This window comes from Rhopalosiphum maidis, chromosome 1 (assembly GCF_003676215.2).
Source record: "Rhopalosiphum maidis isolate BTI-1 chromosome 1, ASM367621v3, whole genome shotgun sequence".
NCBI classification, from domain to species: domain Eukaryota; kingdom Metazoa; phylum Arthropoda; class Insecta; order Hemiptera; family Aphididae; genus Rhopalosiphum; species Rhopalosiphum maidis.
The window spans coordinates 40,252,687-40,280,509 of record NC_040877.1 but is presented as its reverse complement, the minus strand read 5'-3'; the positions used below and the strand labels follow the sequence as shown (position 1 = coordinate 40,280,509).

Here is a 27,823-nt window from a genome sequence, read left to right as displayed (position 1 = left end):
AAGAATACATCACAACAACAATAATGTTGTTGTGATGACATAGCGGGTGCAACAGGCTGCAGAGCGCGGTGGCGCGAACGGCACCCGCGATGGCCACCTCCGCAGATGACGGCTACGACGACGGCGACGGCGGCGACGACGACGACGATGACGACCTCTCTCCGAGGTCGAGTCGCGGCGTCTATCGATCGACGCACGAGCACGCCAGCAACGGGGTGCGCAGCGCGCGCTCGCATCATCGGTCCGGGTCGCCGCCGCTTATGATTCCGTCGCGCGTACCGCACACCTAAGCCGCGCGCACCTTCGCGGTCGTTATAGCGACACGTTTGCGCGCAAATAAGAGCGTGACGTCGCGTCAACGCGCGGGCGCACGGAGTGTCGGCCGCTGTCGTCGTGCGCCTGTACGCGCGTGGCGCTGTCGCTATCGTCGTCGCCGCGACATACGCCACTCGCGCAGTACGTTGTACGTGTGCACGCGCGCTGTACACGGTTCATCACAGCACAGGTACGCGCACGCTGCAGCCGCCGCGAGATATCCGGTAGCGATGGGCTCGCTGCCCAACCTGCACGAGCTGTGCAAACAGCAACAGCAACCGCAGCAACCGGTGTGCGCGCCCGCGGCCCCGAGATTGTCGCCTTGTCCAGACCGCGGCGGTGGCGGCACCAGCCGCGCTCAGCACAGGCGGCTCCAGCAGACCAACAGCCTGTGCACCAACAACTTTTACGGCGTCATCGGCGGCGACACGCAGATCGACGAGGTCGGTATAGTATAACGCGATATTATAGGCAATACGATGATAATAACAATAATGATATCGCGACGTGTACGATTGTGCACGCGCCGTCCGACGACGACGATCGTCTCTGATCGTCGTTGCCGCCGTACACTGCTACGATGTGATGTGTTTATAGCGCGCGCGCGGACCGAAAGTATATAGAATGTTTCCATGCGATTTTCGTCCGCTGCGATGACGCGCATCATCTTCGCGCGCGATAACTGCAGTGAGATGCGTGCCAATAAATTATAAAACTGTGTATGATAAATAAAATATATTATAAATTGCGTGATGCGTTTGTATATCAGACGGTCGTAAAACGACGTGATGATGATAGACACGATGAGTTTTAATGAAAATCCTAAACAAACACGACGATTTGTCACATAAACTGGGAATAAATCGAAAGAAAAAATCGTGTAGTACAACTATATAAATTTAATATTTTGCAGTTTTATTTTTTTTTTTGCTTGTTCTATGTTTTTGTACGAAATGTTCGTCGAATTCGTGTTGTTTTGCACCTTATATGATAATGATGAAGTGTTATAAATTCTGAAAGAACGAATAATATAATAATATTAGCCCAGACTCGCGGGCTTTAAAAAATGCATCAAGTTGTACAGACTTTTGTTTTCGGTTCACGTACTTACTCGGATTATTTAAATATTTATTATCGTATTCATGTCGAGAGTTGAAATTTTCGTATTATTAAACGTCTATAGTGACGTTACCTTTATATCATTACACATATTTTTAATATAAACAACATTTTATACGATTGAATAATTCCAACCAAACTTTATAGCTCAATATAGTTGAATACATATTGAAACGATTGAAAATTATGAACATTTTCCGAGCAGCCATGTGTATATGCTATAATTTTTAATTCCTGTCTTTCAACTTATTGGTTTGTTTCAAGAAGTCGTACATGTATAGTTTTTCATTTTAATTGTTTGAAATTACTAGGTATAAGTGTGGTTAGAAACGAAGCATTTAAATTTATATCGTTTAATCTTATTAAAATATTTAAGTGTCTTTAGTTATAACAATTATTTGTTACTTATATTTGGAATATAAAATAGTGTATCGTGTATCAATTCTTAAACTATTATCTTATTTGGTTGCGTAATTTTAAATAACTTTTTATTAATTAATTCATGATTTTATTTCTATCATTCAATTTTTGTATTAACGCACTTGGATAAATTTGGTTCCTGATTGAAAGCGTTTATGTTGTATGTTGAGATATTAGATATCTCTAAGTATAAACCATTGGATTATAAAAATAAAATTAACTATAGTTGATAGCATTAATTATAACTATGCAAACTTTACCAAACCGTGGTTAAAGTATGATATGAAATAAACGTCTAAAAGACATTGTAAATACGTCAAGTCATTTTTCTATTGATCTTAAACATTTTTAACAACCTCTCGCGTATAATGCGTGCTAAAATTAATTATATGATTAATTGTATTTGTGAATTTTTGAAAACGATGATTTAAATTCATTTGTATTTTAAAGTTTTTCCATGATAAGTATCAATAAAAATTGATGCATTACGAAGTAGGTACCAACATTTATTATAACCGATGGATGTCACAATTTACAATCTTTTCCAATTTATGTTGCCGATACGATATGAAGTTTTACTTAACACTACCCCGAACGTTTAGTGTTATTCCCCGAAATTTCTTTGACTGAAGAATTTAAGTATATATTGCTTTTACTTACAAAACTAACCTAGTGTATAGATTCAAACTCAAATGATTTATCATAGGGTGTTAACAAATCTATGACTATTTTGTAGATAAATTTTATGATTTTATGGTAATGATGTTCTTGAAATAAACACCAACTTCACCTTAATAGTAATTTTATCTTGCGTACAAGTGTAAAAAATCGCTCGCTCAATATAATTCGTTTATCTGCAGCATTAATTTTTACTGAACTTGGTTTATATTGTTCAATAAAAATAAATATTTATTGTAATAACATACCGTTATGTTTAAATTTTACCATAATTATAATAAAATGTATATTGTATAATGTATATTATAGTCTCACTAACTACTGTGTATACAAACATCACAAACTTTAGAGAAAGCTTAATACTGTATGCACATACAAATTACACACATTTAGGATCCATTTATGAAATTGAATCGCATTTTCAGAACGGTTATGATAACTCGATTGGAAACGCAATATCATATGATAGTATATAATAAAACGTGCCATATTATTGTTTATTAGTAGGTATAGGTACCATGCGTGGGCCACACAACAGACAAGGATTTACAATATATCATCGTTACACGTATCATATAGCTATCGGTTTTATTATAAAAATTGTAATTTTTATTATAACTCTTTTTTTTCTGGAAAAACATTTTGATAGTTCATTCAAAAATGATAACAACTTTATCGCAGTAATAATTTTCCCAAAATAATTCTCATTTATCGTAACATTTTACATTATGTCATACATCCATGATAAAATATTAATATGGAATTCAATAAAATGATTTAAGTATATTATCAGATTTTATATTACAGTTTGATGATAAAACCGTTAAACTACGATGGATAGAATAAATTACTTTTGTCATTAATTATCATAGAATAATTGTTAGAGAAAGTGGTTAATTTTCAGCTTAACTCAGTATTAACCGTAGGCGTTTTAATTAACGGAAACGTGGTTTGAATATTTCAGTTAATAGGGTGAAATAAAAATATATTTACCACCAATATTTATTATCTGATGATTTTCCAATAGAAAAAAAGTCAAGTATTATGCATTCGAGTAAACACATAGTCGTGATTTTCTGTAGAGTTGGGTGTTCTACATAATACAATTTAAACTTTTAAGTACTGTGTACTGTAATGCTATAAATATATTATATATATTTTACGATTGATAAGATATAGCTCGTATACCATAGGTGATAATAATTATTATTATTTAAAAAGTAACGTATCATAATGTCCTGTAGCTTATACATTTTCAATTATTTTAGTATATTATTATTTTTATTTTTTTATTTTGATAAGAAACCTCTTGTATACGTATCACGGTTAATCATAAAGTATTTTATTTAAATACTTACATAAATACTACATACTGTTTTTTTCTATAATACCAATACGTTTTTCTAATTTTAAGATAATGATTCAATTCTTTAATAAGATCATATTTTAAGAGCCATCGATGTTGCGCAGTTCAGCCAAATATACCAATAGTAATGTTATCAAAGGACATCATGGTCATTTTGTTGTTCTATATGCACTTGGATACGGACAACATTTTGAGTGGAGTGATCTTTAGATGACATCACTTTAATATATGTTACATTGTTACAATAACGGTCATGGCGCAAATCTAATTCTAATAATATTAGCTGACTTGACAGCTAGTGGTCCTTGGGAAAATTAAGTGGATATAAAATAATTCAGACACTGAAATTTGAAGATACTTGGTATTATTATACTGTGTTATATTATAATAAAGTATATACCTTATACCTGTTTAATAATAGCCTTGATTATTAATTCCTCGATTTGTGGTTTCACGACTAGGTACATCGTCAACACCGTTAACGGCATACATCAATTGTACAGTAATATAATTTGCATATTATATTGCAACAGCATTATATTATTATTTCTGAGTTAATAGTGTGTTGTAAATTATTTTATATAAATCATAATATTATGTCAACTTTTGTTACCTACACGGTTCACGTGTGTACCACTAAACCTCAGTGAACGTAATAATTAATATACACACATAAACTAGATATATAACAGTAAGTCAGTAAACAATGTACCAACGTATATGAGTGTCAAGTGTACAAAAACTGTTGTAATTAAAATGCATCACTAGACTTTGTTTTTGAAATTTTATATTTAAATAAACAGTGACCTACTAAATTACTTTTATAATACATAATAATACCAACATATTTGTTATAAAAAAATTCTCATCACTATTTTAGAATTCAATTAGACACGAACCATCGTGTTAGAGTTGTTAGACTATAACTTATAGTTTTTACAAGAATGGGCATAGGTTTAACCATTACAACCGACTACTAAGCGTACGCAATAAATGTAATTCTTATAGACTGCATGTGTTCCTGTAGAATAGGTGTACATTTTATTTATTATCAGTTAAATTGTATCAATCAATTTGCTGTGATTTGAATATTTAATTCGTTGATCATTTATGATATTTTGTCATTTGTCATTTTAACTCATTGACTATTATAATTTGTGCAGACTATTAGTTGTAATTTTGCGTTTGTCGCACATAATATGCAGTACCGGAATTTTAGTAAAATTAAACTCACTCTAATGATGACAGTTGTTGGTTTTGATAGAAGATCAAATGATTTCTTCATAATAAAATAAACAAAAATCAAACGGATTACTCTTCGTATAGAAATCTAATTTAATATTACTAATGGATGCTTGGTTACTTAAAACTTTTGACTATTAAATATTTTGAGTTCAAAATTCAAATTAAGTTATCACATTGCTTTGAGATTATGTTTAACGATTTTCATCAAAACTTGTTAGTACAATTCGAACTTTTATATTTCATTATATTCTGACTAGTCTTCATTTAACATATAATATTATTTTACTTTTACTTAATAGAAATGTTACGATTTTTTTTGAGTTTTGTTGAAGTAAACTCGATATTGTTTATTATCATTAAACATATAAGCTGTAGCCTGTAATGCTAACATAATATAAATCTAGTACATATACAATATGTGTACGCATATTTGGCATATTACGTACGTAATAAATAAAATGTAATATTCATAACAATCTGAGAAAAAGAAATGCAATATGAACTATTAGGTATCTAATAATACGTATTAAAATATAGTATATTATGTCAAGTTTAAATTATTATACAGATACTGTAAAAGTATACAATATTTTGTAATATTACGTTTCGGTGGATTTAAATCTAATTTCATTTTTATTTTTTGTTAAATCCCCAAAATGTAAATAATAAATGTTAAAGTGTCAGTATTTATATTATAAACAAATATTTTAGAAATATTTATCTTACAATGTACACGTTATTTTTTATTTTATACTTTTATTAATGCGTATAACGTCTTTTGGGGCAAAACAAACTTAAATATAAAATATAAACGTATGGTATTATTTTATTTAATCGTGGTCTGTGGAATATATTCGTTTTGATTCGAAAATTTTACAAAAATCGATACAATTATACCAATCAATGGTTTGCACATTTCACTTAAACCCATACTAAATCCTAATAAAAGATGATACAAATATAGAACAGTAAAATAAAACAATAAAATATTTTAAAATGTAATAAATTGTATTTTGCGCGTTTACAACATTATGCTCGTGACAATTGGATGAAACTGAAAAAACTGACAAGTCACAACATCTAAATAGAGAAATAATATATCTTATAATACTGTATCTATATTAGATCTGATGGCGTTAACTGTCAGCACGTGAAAGTCGTTAACGAATTTTATGTCACGGAAAGTCGTTAATATAATAACATATTTTATAACATAAAATATATATAGGTAAGTACGTTTATACTTGCGTACGGAGTAAGCTATTCGAACTTAAACTTTACCTTATTGAAGATTTTAACAATATAAAAATTGGGTAGATATACGTTTATATAATTTACTGTATAGTATAATTGCCTAATTTAAATACTTTTTAATTTTAACAATTATCAATAAAGTATAGTAATTGTATAACAAAATTTACATTTTAGTCATCGGCTAACAACTCCAGGCATTTTAGAATTTTTCTAAAAAATGTAGTTATTTCTTGAATTATCATGATTGCCGGGAACATAATAAATCATTTTTTTATATTGTACAATGTACAATGTACATATCACTATAAAAATTAGGTATCTACCTATCGAAGATGGTCCCTAAAAATATTGACTAAATTAACTATGACTAAAACGCAATAACATACCTTTTAGCCATGAAAGTAAATATTAAAATTATTGATGTTATAAATTAATGTAACATTCACATATACATATAAATAATATAAAATTCGGAAAATTTTAGAGGTTTTGGAAAAAAAGTCACTTAATGTCATTCGAAGTAATTATCAATTTTATGTCAACTAAGTAACGTATGAAACCAAACTAAATTATAATTACTAATATTTTCAAAAAAAAACACATTTTTCTCGCGTTACATATAACTAAATATATGATATTAAATTGCTGGATTTTGAAACCACGCACTTTTTTTACTAAAAAAAAAGACTAAAACACATACCATTTGATGTCAATATTTATAGGTTCAATAAAATAATATGGGTTAAAACCACAAACTATTTTGTATTACTCGTATATTCATGTTTTTATAAGGTTTTGATTATGTATTTTCTTACAAACCCAAATAATATTGAACCACCTTCAGTATAAGTATTTACGGGTGGATAAATAACTATTTTTGCTCTTTTTAGTGAGTTATTTTTCATGCGGTAAAATTTGAGATTGTTACGTTCAAAATTAATATGGAATATTATGAAACTATAATCAAATATTATTATGTGAATTTTTATCATAGCTATTATTATGGCTTACTTAATATAAAATAAACAAAGATAAAACAAATATGTTTAATTCAAATGTGAATAAATAATATTAAATGGGTGATTGCTCATTCAAATAATTCAAATATTGTTTCGGTATTTTGATAATTTTTGTTTAAATATAAAATATTATGCTTTTATAAATACTATATAGTATATTTTATAGTATCTATAAAAACGTGGGTGGTTATTGAAGTTTATCCGAATTTACTTTTAAAATGTATTTTGCTATGCCAGTTTTTCGAACTATTATCAGATGTTATATGCGCAATCACATCCATTCCAAATATTTCGTGTGCATAAATAGTGTCTTATACATTTTGATTTTAACTGTTTTCACGCACACCGTATACGCACCGCAGAAACCGTTTTCACCGACGTCGCTCAGGTCGACGCTGTCCACTACACAACGTCAGGTGAACGCCGTCAACACATCTTCGACGAGCGGCAAGAGACGCGACTCGCTGTCCAGTTCGGCTGGTGCCTCGTCGGTGCGCCGGCTAATCGAAGTGGTCCGAACTACCCCATCCAACATGGGACCAGTGTACAGTCGGAGGCTGTTGTGCCGTAACTACGTCACGCTGTGCCTTGGACACGGCGCGGCCGCCGCCGCTTTGGTTCCATTTATGGCACTGCAGGTCGGTACCTTATATTACAATATTAAATTTTTACTCGCACAAAATATTCTTTAAAAAAGTACGTCACTAGACTCCGATGTCACTGCGGGGGACTGCAGGTGGAGGGATCGTGTTCCAAGATTTTGATTTATATTTTTTTTTCTGTCTTTTTGCTATTTGTTGCTGCAGGGTTGGGGGTGAGATACATCACTAAGGACTGTTCCAATATATATATATATTTATAATATCTAATCGTTGTACAATGCAAATTTAAAGAATATATCTGCGGCACGTATACCAGGATACACGAGAATTAAATCACAACACTTATCCATGTCATTTAAAGTAGAAGAAACCATCATTAAATTATATTTATGTTACTGTTAGCTTTGAACTCGTAGGTAGGTACACGAATATAATTATTCTATAATTTTAGCGGCAGAGAATTTTATTTTATTCGTTGATTATAACGATAAAGAGAGAATAACACATGCTCTTGAAAACATACGCCACTTGTGAGCTTACAATAAACATAAATAAATAAAATAACAACACATCATTTTAATATATATATATATATATATTATAAACATCACTTTGGTTTAACGTCATATTTTTTGTCTCAACAATTATATCACGTAAATGCAGATAATTAAAATATTCTAACCTAATTATTGTTCATTTATTACCTCTATCTATCGATATTATATTGTCATACTATACACTATATTTTAGAATACTTGTATTACCTATTATTTAAAGATTTTCTTATAAGCAGTTTTAGACATTTTATTACGCAAAATATATTTGAAATGTGTTGTTATATTGATATTAGTAATTAGTATTATTTTAAAATAAAATAATATTTATAAATTAAAATAATAGTATATTTTTATTCTGCACCAAATAGATTAAAGGTTTTATACACTTGGCCATGGTGGGTACATAACATTGTTTTTTTAAACTTAATCTCAAGTACGGCGTATTGTATAGGTGATATAGGTACATAAATGCATTGAAAGACTACATTTTAGTTACATACATTTTGTATGATTAATAATATTGTTATTAATTTAAAAAAGATTTATGACGTCACAAAAAAATTTTGTTTTAATGAGTATGTAGTTTTACTTTTGATATATTTTAAATTTCAAATTAAGTCAACATTAAAAGATCCAAATTAGTTTACGGTGTTTCACGAAAGAAAAAGTATATAATATGTTTTCATACGGTACTTATCAGTACCATTTTCATAATATGATTTTGTATGTTTAATTAATATTATTTTAAATCTTACAATTTTATAATATTAGTTAAATTAAATATTAATTATAAACAGAGGTACGGTACTACACACATTTTTAATTTTATTATATTATTTATTTTTATTTTTTCATTAAGTGTAAACGATTTCAGGATATTGTTTAATTATATAATATATAACATTGATTATTTCGTGAAAAGTGCACTCATTTTTATTCATATAACATTGGTAGGTATGATTTATTTTTGAAGCAAACAAAAAAGTGTTAAATTTTACTATAATTTTGTAAATTGAATATTTTTTATATTTTTTATAATTTTGACTGTTGGAGCGTATTATTTAGTACTAACTCATGTCGTATTTGAAATATTTCTATGTTATTTGATTGAAAATATATATAATCGTGTTTTCAAAGATATTAGATAGGTAGACTGTACAAATACGTAAAAGAGATAAAAACTAAAACTAACGATCAACGAGAGTTCGTGTGAATTAGATGAGTTTGTGTCCATCATGCCCTACGTTAAAAGTGTAAGACTATTATTAGTTGTTATATTAGGCCATTAGGGTTTCATCGTGTTTCTTAATTCTATCGCGAAACCTAATTATGATCCAAAATTAATTTATTTGATTGATTTTCGTTAATGTTTAAGATATTTATTCTGTCTAGTATGCATCTAATTTGTTTTCGTCTGTTACGCAATGAAGTAAAACTATACGAGTAAAGTTCCGCTTACAAATATATTTCATATTTTGATCTCATGATCACATTAGGTTTTATAATAAATTATATTATTATTATACTATAATTTTATAATATTTTACAGACATAATAATAATATTATATTGCTAAAAATAAATAGTTTTTATTTAACTTTAATGTATTTTAACCTATAGAAGTAAGATAATAACACAACGAATGAAACATACCTAACTGTTTTAGGTATATATAATTCATGTAGAATTAAAATTAAAAATATAAAAATTATTGAATTTTTGAATTTTCACTGAAAAAATTGTAATGAAACATATTCTGATAAAAAATAGATAAAATAAAATGTACCTTAAATATGGAATATGAGTGCAATATGAGGATTTAACATGCGGAACACGTACTAGTGATACTATTATAATAGGTATATTTTACGTTTAAGAGTAAAAAAAAAAATAAATAAATATAAAAATAAAATAAATAATTTTTTCCTTTCAGACATTTCTCTCTATATTATTAAATGAGCAGTAAGGTAATAATGTTGTACAAATACAATCATACTATTTTGAAATTGTATGGAGTGCGTTACCTCACTGTTTATTTGAATTTCGATATCGTCGACTAGTGGTATGATACAATAAAACGATATTTGTATAATAATATGCTAAATATGTTATATATTTCAATGGTTTTTATAATATTGGTTATTAAAGTACATAATCGTGTAATAAAAGTGTATAAATTTATTATCGACTTAATTCGCTATGATGACTATGTTGATTCTAGATTCAGATATTCCTACAAGACAAACGATATTTCTCCATTGATATCATGTGATATTTATCATAGAATAATTGAATTAATGTTTATATGGTTTTATTTAGTACCTTTTTCAGATGTCAGTTTTATTTCAAAATTATTTATGGGTCTTTGAATGAGGTATCTCTTACAAGATCCTCACAATTTTTGGCTTTTGCCACAAAAAACAATATGTTAATTATATGTATTTATAAATTGTTTGATGAATACAGCGTTCGTGTTTACAATTTATTAAAAAAGCTCTCGATGGCTCATTACGTACAATGGCTTTAAAATGAAAATAGAAATAAATGCGAGTAGTGTATACGATCGAAAAATTTGAATTGTTATTATTTTGTAATCAAAGAAATAATGTAAATGCAAATCTAATAAAATGTTTTTCTAGCTTCTAAATCCATTAAAAATCTACAGGTTTTATTTTCGTGATTGTTTTACAATTTTACATTAGTCGTACAAATCTAAAATATTGAAAAGTTTCGAAAAGAATCACGAGTAAAAATGTTTCAGAAATGTTTGTATGATAGTAGATAATATGCCAACATTTAAACAAATTGAAGATTTTAACATTTCTCTCACCCGCTTAATAACTTTAAGTATAGAAAAATTCACCAAAAATAGTGTTACCTAGAAGCAGGAATTTTCCTGTTAAATCCTATTAATAAATATTAAAAAAAACTATTATTACTTTATACTTTTTTTTGTTATAATCTGATAAACTTCATAAAACGTACTTCAATAAAAATAATATAATAAACCAATACGAACAAAAATATAATATAAAACACGCTTATTTTTGAGATTTTTAACATCTTATTCAAACACATTCAAGATAAATACTTGAGCGAATCTCATTCTAAGGGATTGATTAATATTAATGTAAATCTATGCAATGTCAATTAGTGATATTATTATATTGGTAAGAACCAATATTACGACGCCGTAAGTCTTGAGAGTAGATTAAATTATTATATATCAGTATATAATGTAGTATTCATAAAAATTTATTTTTTAATAACCGTAATTACCAATAATTATCAAACATACCAATAATTTAAAAATATGTATTCATTAGTAAAATCAATATTTTATAGTTTACCAATTTACTACTATGCATTATACTTATACCACCAGCACCAAATTGTTGATCTAAAGAATGATTATTATAAAACTTTAAGAATACTTTTAAATAATGTGATATAAGATTAAAAAATAATAATAATACATTATTCATTATAATATTAAAATTCTTCACTTCACACAAATTCTAAAAGTTATATAGGTTGCATGGCTGCTGTCAACTAAAATAAGTTTTACTTTATCCTTTCATTCTAATTATAAATTAATGTAAATAACTTCTGTTTAATAACAAATCTATATTTTAAATTAAATTAATAATACATAATAATTATAATTATAATAAAAATATGTATATTGCTTATTATTTAACAAGATGATGACAAAAATATCCAAAATTGAAGTAAGTAAATTTTATATCTGCAGAAAATCATAATTTATTGTTATATCTTTTTTTCTAAATTAAATATACAATAATTACACAAAAAATAAAAAAAAATAATATAATTTAATATTTATGTAACTTTCATAATATTTACACTGAAAATATTTTATCATCATTGTTCTTTTTTAAGTATTTACTTACTATTTTGATTTTACCTTCATTTTTAATGCCATATCATTTTGAAAATATAACATTTTTATTTAATTATACAATAATATTGGACATTAATCAATAGATTATTTTTCACCAATATTTCAAGTTTAGTTCTAAGGGTTAATTACTTTATGGTTTTAAAACTTACTTTTTAGCCCATCAAAACATTTAACATTTAAATCATAATTTATTATATTTGATTGACAATGTAAATTTGGTTCGTTGTCAATATATTTTGTAAATCAACAGTTTCAGAAAAAGTATTAAATTTTGTATAAGTTTGAAATTAAAAGTAATGGTAGACACTAAAAATAGTGAAAACCAAAATGATTACTATCTTTATTATAAAAAAATTGTTTAATGAATTTGTTGATTCTAAAATGGTTTTTTAATCCTTGAATGTGTATAATATCCATAACATATATTTTTTGATACTATGATTTATTACCCATAGTTATTATTTTAGGTAACTTTTTTATATTTATAAATTTACAAACAGCAATTAATCTTGATTTTGATGGAGCTATTTTCTCTAAGGCATAATATCAATGCTAATAGTTTGATACTCATTAGTCATTGTTAATTGTATATACATACGACATTCACCAATATATTCCTTTATAGGATATATAAATTAGATAGAAATATTTTAGATATTATAATTAAGGCATGATACATTTTATTAAGATATAACGATTTAATAAAATCTGATATGAAACTTATTATGGTGCAATTACATTTTAAATAAAAAATAACGAGATTTAAAAATTAAGATAATTGAACGGAAGTTTTTTTTTTTTGTTCAATTTATCTATATATTATTATATTATAAACTTACACTTAGGGATCTAAAATTCATTAAAAGTAAATCTTGGCTAAATTTTATCGATATAAACAAAACACGTATTTTATACGTTTAATGTTTTTTAATAAGTAATAAATAATGTGTTAAATGCATTCACATGTTATTATTACCAATAATAATCAATGTAAGATCTGTAGCCGAGGGGCATAGGTATAAAATAAACGTAAAGGTCTCGCAAAAAATAATTATATTATCTATTTATTTCGTACAAGCGCATTAAAATATATTATAATTTAATGATTATTTAAAAAAAAATTTATCAGCTTCAAATAAATCAAGGAACCCATAAAACATATCAGAATTCGTAGTAACACACGTAAATATTGGGTTCGGGCTCGATATTTTTCCTGCAAATCATTAAGGTTTACAAGAGCTGATAGCAATATAATCATTATCGATATTTTCATTTAAAGTAATGGTGATATAAAATTATATATGCATTATAATGGACGGAAGCTTGCTAAAAATCATTACCTATATAATATTTTATCTATTTATTTCGTATTATAAGTAAAATAATTAATTATGTTATTTTTATCAGCTTTTAAAAAATCGGCCAACTATATTGAAATACTCATTATTACCAGTAAATATTAGTGTTGCCCTTAAATATCACATGGATCCTGCACAACGTGCACACCTGTAGATTTAAGGTAAATATATAGGAAATGACAGTAATTCAATCATTTCCGTTATCATGTCTTATACGCATATAACTATAACTTTATATGTATTACGACGAAGGGAAGCACTCTATATATTATTAAATCAGCTTAGTTGGAGCACCTATACTAATACTATAACATTATAAGTAATGTGGTATTCATATACTGTGCGTTGCAAAAATATTTAGCTATTGTGTTTTGACTGCAAAATAAAATTTAATAATAAAAAATCATATACAAAATCACGATTCCAGGATATAATGTATTTTATATAATGATTTAATATATTAAACGTAGGTATATGTACATTGTATACATGACAATATTATTTTAATAATGTTTCTATTTCTGTAAATATATTGCCCTAAGGTATCTTCTAAAACTGTATCGGTACGCATTTAACAATAACATAAAGTTAATATCGGAGGTTTCGTTAAGAATAATATTTATCACCTAATATATGAAAGAACAGTCACGTTTGATTTCGTAACGTTCAGCGTTGTTATTAAACTTCGATTGTGTACCAGCGCTCCGCGTTATAATATACCACTGGCATTATGTGGTTAATTATACGTAAATATCGTACTATCGTGTATATTGAATATATTATACCTATATAGGTATAATATTACTCAATAAATCGAGCCTTTACGTATCGGTGGCGCATGGTCTTGTTACGATTTATGGGAATAATATTAGAATACAATTTATTTTATTATCGTGTATTGATGTAATAAATTACTACAGTACTTATATCTAACGCTCTGTCGTACAATGTCGTCGCGAAAATAACATGCATGTATCACCATATCACTACATCAGTGTTTATTTCGGTACGGTTCTTCAGTTGTATTGTTCATTATCGCAATTTCAATATTCTACTTGGGAAATAAATTTATGTCAGACAGAATAGTGTTTATATATTATATAATATGATTATGAATATTACTGAAGCTTATTCAAATGAACAGTATCATCATTCTAGACATATACGTATAGTTAAATAAATTGTACTCTCAAATTTTTAAACAAGCTAAACAACAACATTAATATACTTTTAAGTAGATTTAATTTTTATTTTTAAAACGAGAACCTACAGTCCTTTTTTAATATTAATTCTTTAGAAATATTTCTAGAATGTAATATTAAAAACTAAAGAAACTAATTGTATACTAAAGAAAAGTTTCGTGTTGATGCATATAATTTTTAAGCGATGTTTGTTTCTCCGTATTGTATTATTGTAGATAACGAACATTTTATAGTTCAATATATTTTATTAGAAATAAACACACCAATGGGCGAAACCACGAAAATAAATATTATTAAATTAATTAATTTTAATGACAAATATAAATAGTTAACAGCTGATACGACAGTATGATATTTAGTTTAATAAACAACTTAGATTGCAGTTGGTTAGTTTTTAACAAGTCAAGAAAAACAATTCTTATAATAATTCTTTTTATTTTTAAAAATTGTAAAAATTATATTTTAAATAATTATTAACTTTTATACAATGAAAAATAAATTTCTTAAAAATTTAATAGATCTTGGGGGAGGGGGGATAAAAAGGTTTTTGCAGAGATAAGCCTTTCTTTTTATTCACTATAGTTATGCTTATGGTACTATTGCACACGCATACAGTTGCATAATTTTCGTATTTAAAATTCTTTTATACTCTGACTTATAAACGGATAGATATCGCCTATTTATTTATTTTTTTACCGTAAGTCATTTATAAAAATATTTTTTATAAAGTTATTATTGATAATGTTTATTTTTATTTTGCTATCAAAATGTGATTATTATAATGTTGTTTCTAACCTAAGATTCTTGCAGCAGTTTCTCGACACCTCCTATGACGTAAAGCTGTATTTGTGTACTTGTCAATTAAATTTTTTATATTTACATATTATCGTTAACCACTCATTCATAATAACTTTTTGTATTTCATATAATATAGTATTTAAGGCTTACATTAATTAATTAAAAATCAAAAACTTATTTTCGAATGTCACTAATAAAACTGTAGTTTGCATGCCCCTTGTGGTGTATAATTTACACTTAAGATTTATGTTTGAAAATGTTTTAGGGTTCCATATCCGCTTGGTGGTGGCCGGACAATTTGAAGCAGAATGGTGGATTTACCACTGTTACCACGGACATTGGCTCTGTCCTGCTGTCCGCAATGTTTGGCATGGCAGCGATGAGCGCGCTACTTGGGCCGACGGCTGTCCACCGACTGGGCACCAGGACATGTCTGGTGGCCGGTTACCTGGTGTCCGTCGCGTTCGTCACCGTACACTTGTATCCAAAGGTGACGGTACTGGCGCCCGGTTACTTCCTGATGGGTGCATGGTTAGGATGCTGGACGGCGTCCCGGACCGCAGTCCTCATGGCGCTCGCATCTAAAATGGCGTACGTACTGTCCGATCGAGAAGAGTTCGAACTCGAGGGCAACGGTCGGCGGGAGGCGGTGGCAAGGAATTTGGCCAGAGGACTCCAGGTGAGATGCTCGTAACCATACGTATTGGAAGACAGTTAAACGTAACACGGGCAAAGTATGAGATTTACTGATACATTTTTGACCCACACTTTGAGTGAACTACCTACAAATACTAATGAACTTTTATATGGACTTTGTTAAACACAACTTAATTAGTAAAAATCTGTTAATTTTGAATGACCGTAACACAATTACTTTTACTGAGGGTTCTTGTCATATAATTGCGACGCACCATTAATATATTATATTTGGATTTCAATGTCACCAAAGACATTTGATTTTTTCAGTGTAAGCTATTGTGGTCTATAAAAATCAAAAATATAAAGTTAAGTTGAAAACTTAAAATAAAAATATACTTAAAGTGAACCATTCAGATCACATGCATTATTTTTATTGTGTTGCAGATTGCATACTTAATTTTAAATAAATTGATAATTTGTTTATTATTTATATTTTTATTTTATATATTTGTAATAATACTTTATAATCAGGGCCGTATTTAAACATTTGGCGCCCCCGGGCAAACATCCATGATCAGGATTCTTTAATATTAAAAAATTAACTAGGTATCATTTAATAAATAAAAATCGTTTAATAATTAGAAAAATTTAAATCTATTTTTAATTAACAAATTATAACATAATAAAACATACACATTTCTTTTTTTTAATGTAATTTTTTCCAATAATTCAATAAAATGCGATTATTATTTTTTCCATTACATTTTTAAAATTAATTTCACTAAAATATTTTTCTGCCCCTGTGACGTGCCACCCCCGGGCATGTACCTACCCGTGCCCCTCCCTAAATACGGGCCTGCTTATAATTGATACCACAGTTCGTAAATGATGGAATTATGAACAGGTAATTATATACTTGCATACTTAGAAAAAAAAATTGAAATTGTAATCTGATGGTATTGAATAATATAAATATATAACACTCGGATGCGTGTAGGTATTGTAAAAGTATAATATAATATTATTAAAACATATTTTAAATCATAGAAACTGTAAAAATACAACGTGTAAATAACAAATAAAATATTTTAAAATCAAAGGCAAACTCATTATAAAAATAAGTCAAATTATTTATTTTGTGAAAAAATTGATCCATATTTAATGCACATTTACTCTTACAATTTACATGCATTTAAAAAACAAATATCTTATACATTATAATAAAACAATGATCATAATTTTTTGGAAATCGAAATTTATGTCATCGGACAGTTTGTATAATAATTCGGAATACTCTACAAAATGGACTATATTAGTATTTCAATGATATAACTTGTTTCCGAATAGATGTTTATCGTTACTTTACGACTTAAATTTATTTGCTTATTGAATTTATAGCCCATCAGATTACTTTGTTTCCAATATAGCAACCTGGAGGCTTCTCAGTTGCTTATTGCTTTTTCATTTGATTTGAGCGAACTACGAGCAAGGTTTTATTATCTTTATTTCACACACTTTGTGTGGTAAAATGACGTGTTGCGTAGTACCAAAATAAAAAGATTTATTTCGATTTATATCATTGCACTCGTTGACCTGTAATAAAATATAGGCAGTAAAACATTTTCTATGACCTTTAGGATTTACTATTTAATTTGGAGAAGTAATATTTTAGTTGAATAAACAATAATACATTTTAATTACTTAAGTTAGGGTTGAAAACCAATACAGTTGGTTTAATGTACGCGTGGGACTGTAGGAGAAATGAACATAATTCAACTGTCAGTGTGAACTCTTCTTATCAACACAATAAAATGGTTTTTCGATTAAATTGAGTTTTATTCTCAAACTTTTACGTTTTTTTTTTACTCCAAATCCTATTATGCTTTGTAATAGAACAACGTTAATACTTTTAATACTATTTGCAAAGTTCTAATCAGTTTTATTAAAATTAAATTCTTACTTAATATTATTTTACTTTTATGCTTTATACTTGTATAGTAAAGTAAATCAGTGATCAGTAAAGATTGACAGTCCTATTACCTCATAAAAGTCTAGAAATAAAAATAATTTATAAGTGAAAATAAAAAAAAATGATTTCAATTTAAATGTCTATTTGTTTTTAAATAATTGAATATTATATTAAAACTAAGAATTTTTTTGATTGTAATAAATCCAAATGTATTCTATAATCTATATAATATGATGCTAAAAATTATTTTAGAGCTATAAACAGTGATATTAAAATATTATATAGTTGAAGCATGTTTTCAGTTTTTATCACAATCTTTAGTAAAAAATATTATATTTTTAAATATCCTGTTATCTTATGTAAAAAAAACTAGTTCACCTTACATCCAAGTCAGCATCTTAGATATATAATATCTTTTTTTTTGAAACCAAATCATTCCTAATAGTGCTCAATTTACTTGGTATTAAGTTTGTATGACCATTTTCCAATTTTAATATAACTGTTCATCAAATAATAATAATAATAATAATAATAATAATAATAGTCATTAGTCATTATAGGTTTTTAAAATGTTTATTACTTGTGTATAACCTTGTATTTTGTATCAGACATCAAATGGTTAATAGTGATTTTATAATTTTATAGAATAAATTATTCAAAACTTTATACCACGTATAAAACCTCCTGTATAGATTTTTAATTTTACTGGCAACAATTTATAAAGATGTATTTTATATCAACTGCTTACTAGTTTTTAATAAAAATAAATGAATAAATATTAAAATGTACAATCTGTAAAAGGCAAATTTGGTGTGGAATTACAAAAAAAAAAAATTGAATTTTTTTTTTATTATATTAATATATATTATATTTTCAAGTATTTACGAGATTTTGTGATCAATTTTGTTTTACGCAACGATGAGGGTTATCTGGAGGAGGAATAGATGAAAGATTAGATATTTAGATTGTAGATTTTTATTTTATAAGAGATTGAACAAGTATATAGAAAGTAGGAATTTTAAAGTTATTGTAAAGAATGGTTTTACTGACATACCACCATACCACGGAGTTTAAATTACAATAAAGTCTTATTATTTTCATACTATTATGATACTATCATAAAAAATGTAGCTTGAAAAAAACTAATCAATTTCGATGTATAATAAAAATAATGATTTTTTTATTGTAATACCCATTTATTTGTATTATTTTTCTAACAAAATTCCGTGCTGTACACTAAACAATAAAATACTATTACGAATATGGAAAAGGGCAATTTTATTTAACCAATTTTAGTTGATATTTAGTATTTCGAAATTTCTCTTCCTAACATGTGCATTATTACCTATACCTACAATTTACATAAATATACTTAGTACAAAAGTAAAAATTTGTGTAAACTATTTTATCTCAAATAAATCATATTATTATGTAGTATCATAGTACCTAGACCAATAAGAAAATAATATGATTAAATAGATATATACTACGATAATACACATACATGAGTATTATAAAATAAAACCTAATTTTTTGCTATTGTGCCAATGCAGGTGGCGCACGATGTGGGATTGATTGCTGGAAATGCGTTCGTCGCATATATGATAAGTGGCACGCGGGCAGACGACATCCTCGGGACGATGTTCGCCAGGGACGATGGACCTGGAACAGATCGCACTTGTGGTAGCGTCGCCTGTCCGCTGGTAAACACAGTGGAAATCAAACTCGGGACCGCCGCAAATTTTTCGTCCAACCAGACGATCGCATTGGTTGACGTCCGCAATCACATGGTTTTGCCGTGTAAGTATAATATAATATTATATATTTTACGGATACGTGCGAAATCGATGGCGAAAAACTGTATGCTTATAGTATAGGTGTTAAAATGTGGGGACTATATCAATTAATACGTATTAAAATAATTATTTATACTGACGAGTTTAAGTTAAGATAAATTTGGGGAGGAGAACTTAAAGGGTTTCTGGAGAGAGGTAATAAGCGCTTAAGCCCCTCAAACTTCCTCTAATGACCCGAAAGAAAATAGTAAAAATTGTTATCTGCTCGTCCATCTATGATAAAGACTATAAATCAACAAATTACTAAAATTTGCTAAAATTGATTTTAAGATTAACTTAAAATTGATTAAATGAAGCCCCCTTTAAATACAGTCTTGTTTGAAAACTGCTTTCGATTTAATTACTGTGAACAGCGAGAGACGAGTTTATTTAGTCATTGCACGTTTCCATAGAGTTTGAACGTTAATACCAGATATATATAAATATAATAGTAGAGTATAATACATGTTATTATTTACAATAGCCGAGGTTCAAATATCTCCATAGTAAGTGTTCGGAAGTTTCTATAAGAACGTTCTGCAGTAGACGTTTCATTCATTTTTACAGATATTTTCGTTGTATGTTCGGACTTGAAAAACATGATTTTTAAGTTCAGTGTGATAACTGACGAATATGACAGAGATTATGAAACATCGCATATGCGATCCCAACTTATTGTGTCACCCAATTTTTTTAAGTTATTGTATATTGTAGCATATAGATGTGACGTTTTGAGTATTCGTTTTATCCTATGACCAATAGACTACCTCGGTGCCGGAATATATTTTCATATTCGGATTGGACCGCAGATGGGGTGGTCTGAATGATATAATTTATTGACTTATTGTATTTATTATAATATTATAACATGTTTCGAGCTTTCAAATATTTAAACTTTTGCGATCTAGTTAGTTATATTATAGATGCCAACAAAAGTTTAGTAAAACAGCATCGACCATTATTATAAGTTCATCAATATATTTGTAGAATACATATATAAGTTTGATGCATGATTTAAAGTTTTAATTTCAAATCATATCATATTAATTTTATTAAATATTATCATTTATCATATAGTTTTTAGTCATATAGGGTATGTTATATAAGTAAAAATTACTCATTATTAAATAAAAAAAAGTCGTTTAATGTTGTATAACATTATAGACTACAAATTGTAAATTGTAATTCATTCAAACGTTTTTAAAGTTACATAACAGAAACATTGTACAAATGATATTTATTTTATTGATAATGAAAACTGACTTTTAGTTTACGTCAACTAGACTATAGACCATATATTGATATGAATAAATTTTTAAATTAGGGTTATTTATATGCTGTCTTTACATATTTACAATGTACGTTACATATTTAATGAATTTAAGATAAAAATAAAGATATAATACTAACATAATTAAATATTATGATAATACAATGAATTTGTTTTTGAGATAATAATTGTAATAAAAATAATATTATAATAAAAATTTTATTTATAAAGCATTTGGTTGCAATAAATTGAATATAATGATTTGCTTATAGAATTTGGTAATGTAATTATCATTTTTTGGATTTGATCCCAGGCTTTCTGAAATGAGATGGCTTACTTCAAGTTAATCTATGAGCATATGAGCAGTGCTTGAATTGGGAAAAAATAAGTAGAGGAGCTCAATCCAACGATTTAAAAAATGAGTTCCACGTTATTATTCGACACAGATACTTCACCAACCTACTACTTTCCAACTACACAGATATTTAAATTCCAATTATAATATATTTTGTTAGTAATACCTACGCCCTACATGTTACAGTAGAAAACAAAATAATAGTAATCAATATATACATTTTATTCAATATACTTAATAAATAACAAAATTAATAGTTATAGTTTTTTATATTAAAAATCGTAAAATTCTTTATATAATTTTATTGACATAAATTGAAAACCACATTTTAATAAAAATTATTTTGGATATACGTTTGTACTATTACCCCTTTTCTAGTAGAGGAGCTCCACCACTGCGCACCCCACCACACCAATAAATTCGAGCATTGTCTATGAGTTTATTGTATGGTCTACATTTCTAGAAAATACAAAATTGGTTTATAAACTTTATACTATGAAAAATTATTATTTTAACTTAAGTATTTTTTAATTTTAATGATAATTTGGTTTGATATTATGTTTTTGTGAAATTTTACTGTTTTGTGTACGTTTTGTTTAATATATAATTTCTAAAACCTATTTTAAAAAGTCAACACCTTCAGACTTACGTTAGATAAGATCATAAATGGCATACGTAATATGAATTATAATTGTATTGCTATGAGTATACAACAATTTATTTGTGGCACGGGATAAAATAAACTGACCGCTTTCCATGATTTACCACAGCACTATATCTATACATTTTAAACTTCATAAACTGGAACATATAAACCACCAGTAGTTTGAAATCACTCATTCAGAAACTAAAATATCCAAAAATTGTTCGTACTGCAAACGGGTATGATACATAATAAATTGTCTTGGTTGCTTCATATCTCAGCTATCACTTCTCTTAAATTATAAAACATAATTAAACAAAAACTAATAATAAATAAAAAACATAAAAGAACAAACCGATAGCAGTATTGAATTTTTTTATAATCGCTATTAACACCAAAAAACATAAAGCATGATACTAATATAATAATATTATTCAATGTTCCTTCCTATTCAATATCATGGTTCCAAACAACAGACTTCTATAATATACTAACTAGATAGTACCTATATATGTGTTCAATCATTGAGATATGTGAATATAATATCGATATACCACGGTTATCATTCAATATACAAAACTATTATCATTTGAACAATTAATATGGACAACTATTACTGAACAATTGATTCTATCGAAACAACGAAATTATAAATAATTTTAATCGAAATTCTATAAACAATAATAATAGAAATAAAAGTAAAATACACCAAATTTTCAAATTCCATGTCACACACTTAAAAAAAAATAAATAGAAAATCAAACGCATGTAAAAAAAAAGGTGACAATATATTCAATAATTAATAATTTCTATAACAAAATCTATGAAAAATTAATATTAATGAATGTTTATGCTTTTTACTCACTAATAAAATATTTATTATACATATTATATAAGTTAATTTAAGCTAATAAAAGTGTATTTTTTTAATTACAATAAAAATCTAAATCGATTTAGTTTTTTCAAATGTAGATTTCGATGTTTCCGAATTGCGTGTGAAAATCATCATCTTAGCCGAATCGCGTGCATAATTTTTTTACAACTGAGCTGAGTGTCATGCGTGGTTTTTTTTGACTAAGCAGAGTTGCGTGTGGGCTAAGTCGATCAATTAATCTAGTTAATTCGGTAAAATTTCGCGGATTATTCAAAAAATTGATCAAAGATGCAGTATAAATTCAATTAATCACAATAAAAAAAATTATATGAAAAATATTATGTGCTACAATATAGGTACATTTTGGTTTTACATGAAAAAATCCAAAGAAGATATAAATAAACTGGCTACTTTTCTATTAACATCAAACAGGTTATAATTTTATTTTCATACCAACAATACTTTGTTTTTTGAACTATTTATAAGCAAAAATATTTAATTTCGATTTATTTTAATTTAACCTAAATCTGTTATAGAGCCAAATAAAATTCTTTTAACTATTTAGGCAACTTTGAAACCATAGGTACTTAAATATGCATAGTGAATATTTTTTCTTATCCGCATAGTGTTTATATATAGTAGTCAAACTATGAATATTCCCTTCGCGTAATATTTTCTATGTAAAATCTTACATGGATCGTTCAGAGCTTTAAGTTTTAATTTATAGTTTACTTTTTGTCGAGTTAAAATATTTACATTTTTATAAGAAACCTATTTTGATAAAATTAATTTTTTTTTCTTATTATAATTACAAAAAAAAAAAAAAAATAAATAAACGTAAAAACTTTACATTTTTGCCAAGTATTTATATCATTATTTTTTAAATATGGTATAATTTTAAAGTACTTTGATTTTTTTTAAACTATATAAACATGCAATTGAATTATTCGTTTTTTTTAAATGTTAATAAAAAATAGTTTAATCAAAAAAAGTATGTAAATTTAATACTAAATTCTTCATAATTAGTTATTAATAGAAATAATAAAAGAGTTGAGCGTGATAAGTTAACATTTTTTTGAATTCTATGAATTCGGAAATTACAAAATTATTTTATCGTTAATAATTCATAAGATTTTTAATATTCAAACCTAAGATTTTAAAATTTAATACAAAGTTCTATGTACGTTCTGCGACGCATAATAAAAAATATATTTCTACCGAAAAGTCAAATTACATTTTTATAAGCGTTTAAAGTTCAAATTTTTACGAAATCACATAATTCAACGACAAATAAAGATATCTATTTTATTCTAAATTTATAATTAAAAAATATGCATCGTGGAGATTGTTCTTTGGTTATTTTGAAAAAAATTGAAAAATTTACTATTAACTCCAATAAGTACTATTTAAATTCAATTTTCAACCAGAAAACTCTATCAAAGTTGATGATTAATGCATTCTTACTATAAAAATATCTACATACAAAAACAACAAAAAAAATTCTCTCTCTCTCTCACACACACACACACACACACACACACACACATAAAATATAAGACAAATACATTCAACGCTCCAATCTGAATCTAAAACCCTAGATAAATAGTTACGCATAAAATATATAATCGTTAGAACCATAAAATGTCATGAAACATTGAAGGAGTAAATTAATATTAATGCTGTATATTATATATATTTACAGGCAAAACCACGCAGCTGTTGGCCAGTGTGTTCGCTGGATGTTGTTTTGTCGGCGTGGCTGTCACCGCGACTTTCATGACCCGCATTAGACTATTCGTGTACGCGTCCGCGTCTGAGAAACGAAAATCGGATAGCGCTCGGTCGTTTACGGCCGTCCGCGATGCATTCCGCAACACCAAACTTCAGCTCATAGCCCCGCTGTCGCTGTTCATTGGACTCGAACAAGGATTTATCTATTCCGATTTCTCCAAGGTAAACCCTTCTGTTTAGTTATTAGTGATATTAATTGTTGTAAGTACCGGGCCTATCTGGACTCTGGCCGTACACGTTAATAAATAAAACATATTTTGTTGGCTATTATCTATATTATCATACGTAATTTGATGCATATTATACATACCCAATAATTTATATTACCACGGCAGTGGTCACAACTTTTGAAGGTATTAAGTTATGAGTTGTCGTCTGATTTTGCATATACTTTAGTGGCAGATTCTAACTTAATAAACTAAAATTACGTTTAATCATAAAATCTATACGAAATAAAAAATAAAAGTAGTGAATAAATAAATTACTTAGGCAAAAATGTTGACCATCTTCGCACAGAATTGGTTTTCATCGTATACAATAATTAAAAATTAACATACCCGTTACAGTATTTACTGTATAATGGCAACGTTGTCTCAACTAATACTATATAGATAAATAATTTTTCTCATTTTTAGATTCTGAACGGAGTGATGAATGTATTGATTTTACAAAGATGTGTGTTTTTTTTTATTTTTGTGCCTGTCATCACGTTTTGGAGTAATAATAACGCTTCGATTTCGATTTTTGACTTCAGCCCCTCTTTGAAAAGAAAAATTCATCTAGTTGGTATTTTGGGAGGGTCAAAAGTAAAAAATTTCCAGTAGTTTTCAAAAGCGTCGGGAAAAACCCTGAAAAAATAACGGAAAAACGAGAATTTTTACGCATAACCACTTTTCGACAAAATCAATTTTTTGATTTTTCTGTAACTCATAAACGAATCATTGTAAATACTTGAAATTTTCACCAAAAACAGCGTAATCTATTTACGATTAAATTTTCAAAATATTTTCACCTTTTTTAAGCTACTTATAGATAATTGAAATTTTCTACTTTTCTAAGTTTTTTTTCTTGAAATGCTGATAAAAAAATTTGGCTAACCAAAAAATCTTTAAAATTTAATACAAGGTTTATTATAAGTTTTACTTAACATAGTAAAAAAAATCAAAAATCGTTAGTCACAATTTTTGTTTATAAGTATTTAAAGTTCATAAATTTACGAAATATATCAAAACCGTGAAAATTTGCAAGGAATTTTAAAGTTGAAAACTCAAAAAATTTTTGTGATTTATACCTAAGGTTAAGAAACCCAATACAAGGTTATCTAACACATCCATTATAGAGGCCAGTATAGATGACCATCTATACTATACAGCAGAGCGATACCCACTTGCCCACTTTTTTAAATTTAAATTAATAATTATAACATTTATAAATACATAATAAGTTGATTAAGCTTTGTGAAAACAACTGATTATTAATCAGAATTTCTTATCCAAACGTTCCCATAAATTAATTATCCACAGAGTTGATAAAGCACAAGAAAATATTTGTTTTAGCGGGGAGCACTAGATAGGTAAACCATGAGAAACGGACAAAAAATTGCTAAGTTTAAATTAAGTTGTTAAGCACATAAACTTCTACAGACGTCGCCAAGAATACACCGAAACAATTACCGAAAATGAACAAAAATTTCGAGAAATGGTTTACAGAATTGCCGATTTAATACCATGCTGGTATGGGAACTATCCAGATATTTTTGTGACTACACGAAGTTAGTTAAGTACTGGAAAGCTCTGAGCGTTTACTGAGCTTTATGATTACGTCTTCTAAGATAGTCGCGAGGGATATCTACTGACGATTTTCATATAATTTTTCTTGTACCATAATTTTTTTGGTATATCATTTCAAATGTTTTGAATTTTTTATATAAACGTCATAAACTATTAAACAGAACTTTCAACATTTTTTAACCGGTGTAATAAGAAATCAACTGTATTTATTGAATATAGTTATCTATTTTTATTGTTTAGGAAAACTTGTTTGTTATTGAAAAATTAAGAACTGGAAATTTTAAATAAATCTATATGATAGTGATATAAGGGGCGTGTAGGTTCAAAACTAGCCAAAAGCAAATTTTTCGTATACTGATTTTTTCGCATTTTTTCTAAATGGTCACGCTGTATTACAAGCGCTGTAAAAATATTGAACATCAAAAAAGGCTGTAATTGGTCTAAACTGACCATGGAAAATTGTGATTTGTATCAAAATCACCCATCTAGTGATATTGTTTTTTGTTGTTCCTGAGCAATTACAAAAAATGGTTATAGCTGGTTTTGGTTTTGGAACTACACGCCTATTAAAATTGTATACTCGTTTCAAGCGTTTCAACACTAATGGCTACTGATTATATAACGAATGCATGTAGGTAGGTATTCTTTTCTTTTTTTTATCATTATTATTAGATTTATTCGAAATTTAAAATTTAAAATTTCCAATTTTCAATTTCTAAATACGTTTTAATAAATCTGTTTTAAGTTAAAACTTGTATTGTTTTTGATTTGATTTTTGACGCCAGGATTTCTTTAATATT

The 27,823-nt window shown here is 27.5% G+C and overlaps 1 protein-coding gene across 2 annotated transcripts in view; it reads left to right on the top strand.

Moving 5' to 3' along the window:
• Positions 1 to 480: 480 nt before the first annotated feature.
• Positions 481 to 27,823, top strand: part of LOC113559998 (protein unc-93 homolog A) — a 36,948-nt gene continuing 9,605 nt past the window's right edge. The window contains exons 1-5 of one of the 2 annotated variants that reach the window (XM_026965793.1): positions 481 to 758; positions 7,779 to 8,054; positions 16,123 to 16,536; positions 20,019 to 20,265; positions 25,145 to 25,395. In XM_026965793.1, coding sequence (XP_026821594.1) covers positions 546 to 758; positions 7,779 to 8,054; positions 16,123 to 16,536; positions 20,019 to 20,265; positions 25,145 to 25,395 — 1,401 coding nt within the window. In that variant the 5' untranslated portion in view covers positions 481 to 545. The remainder of the gene's footprint in view (positions 759 to 7,778; positions 8,055 to 16,122; positions 16,537 to 20,018; positions 20,266 to 25,144; positions 25,396 to 27,823) is intronic. The other variant, XM_026965788.1, reaches the window with a different exon arrangement.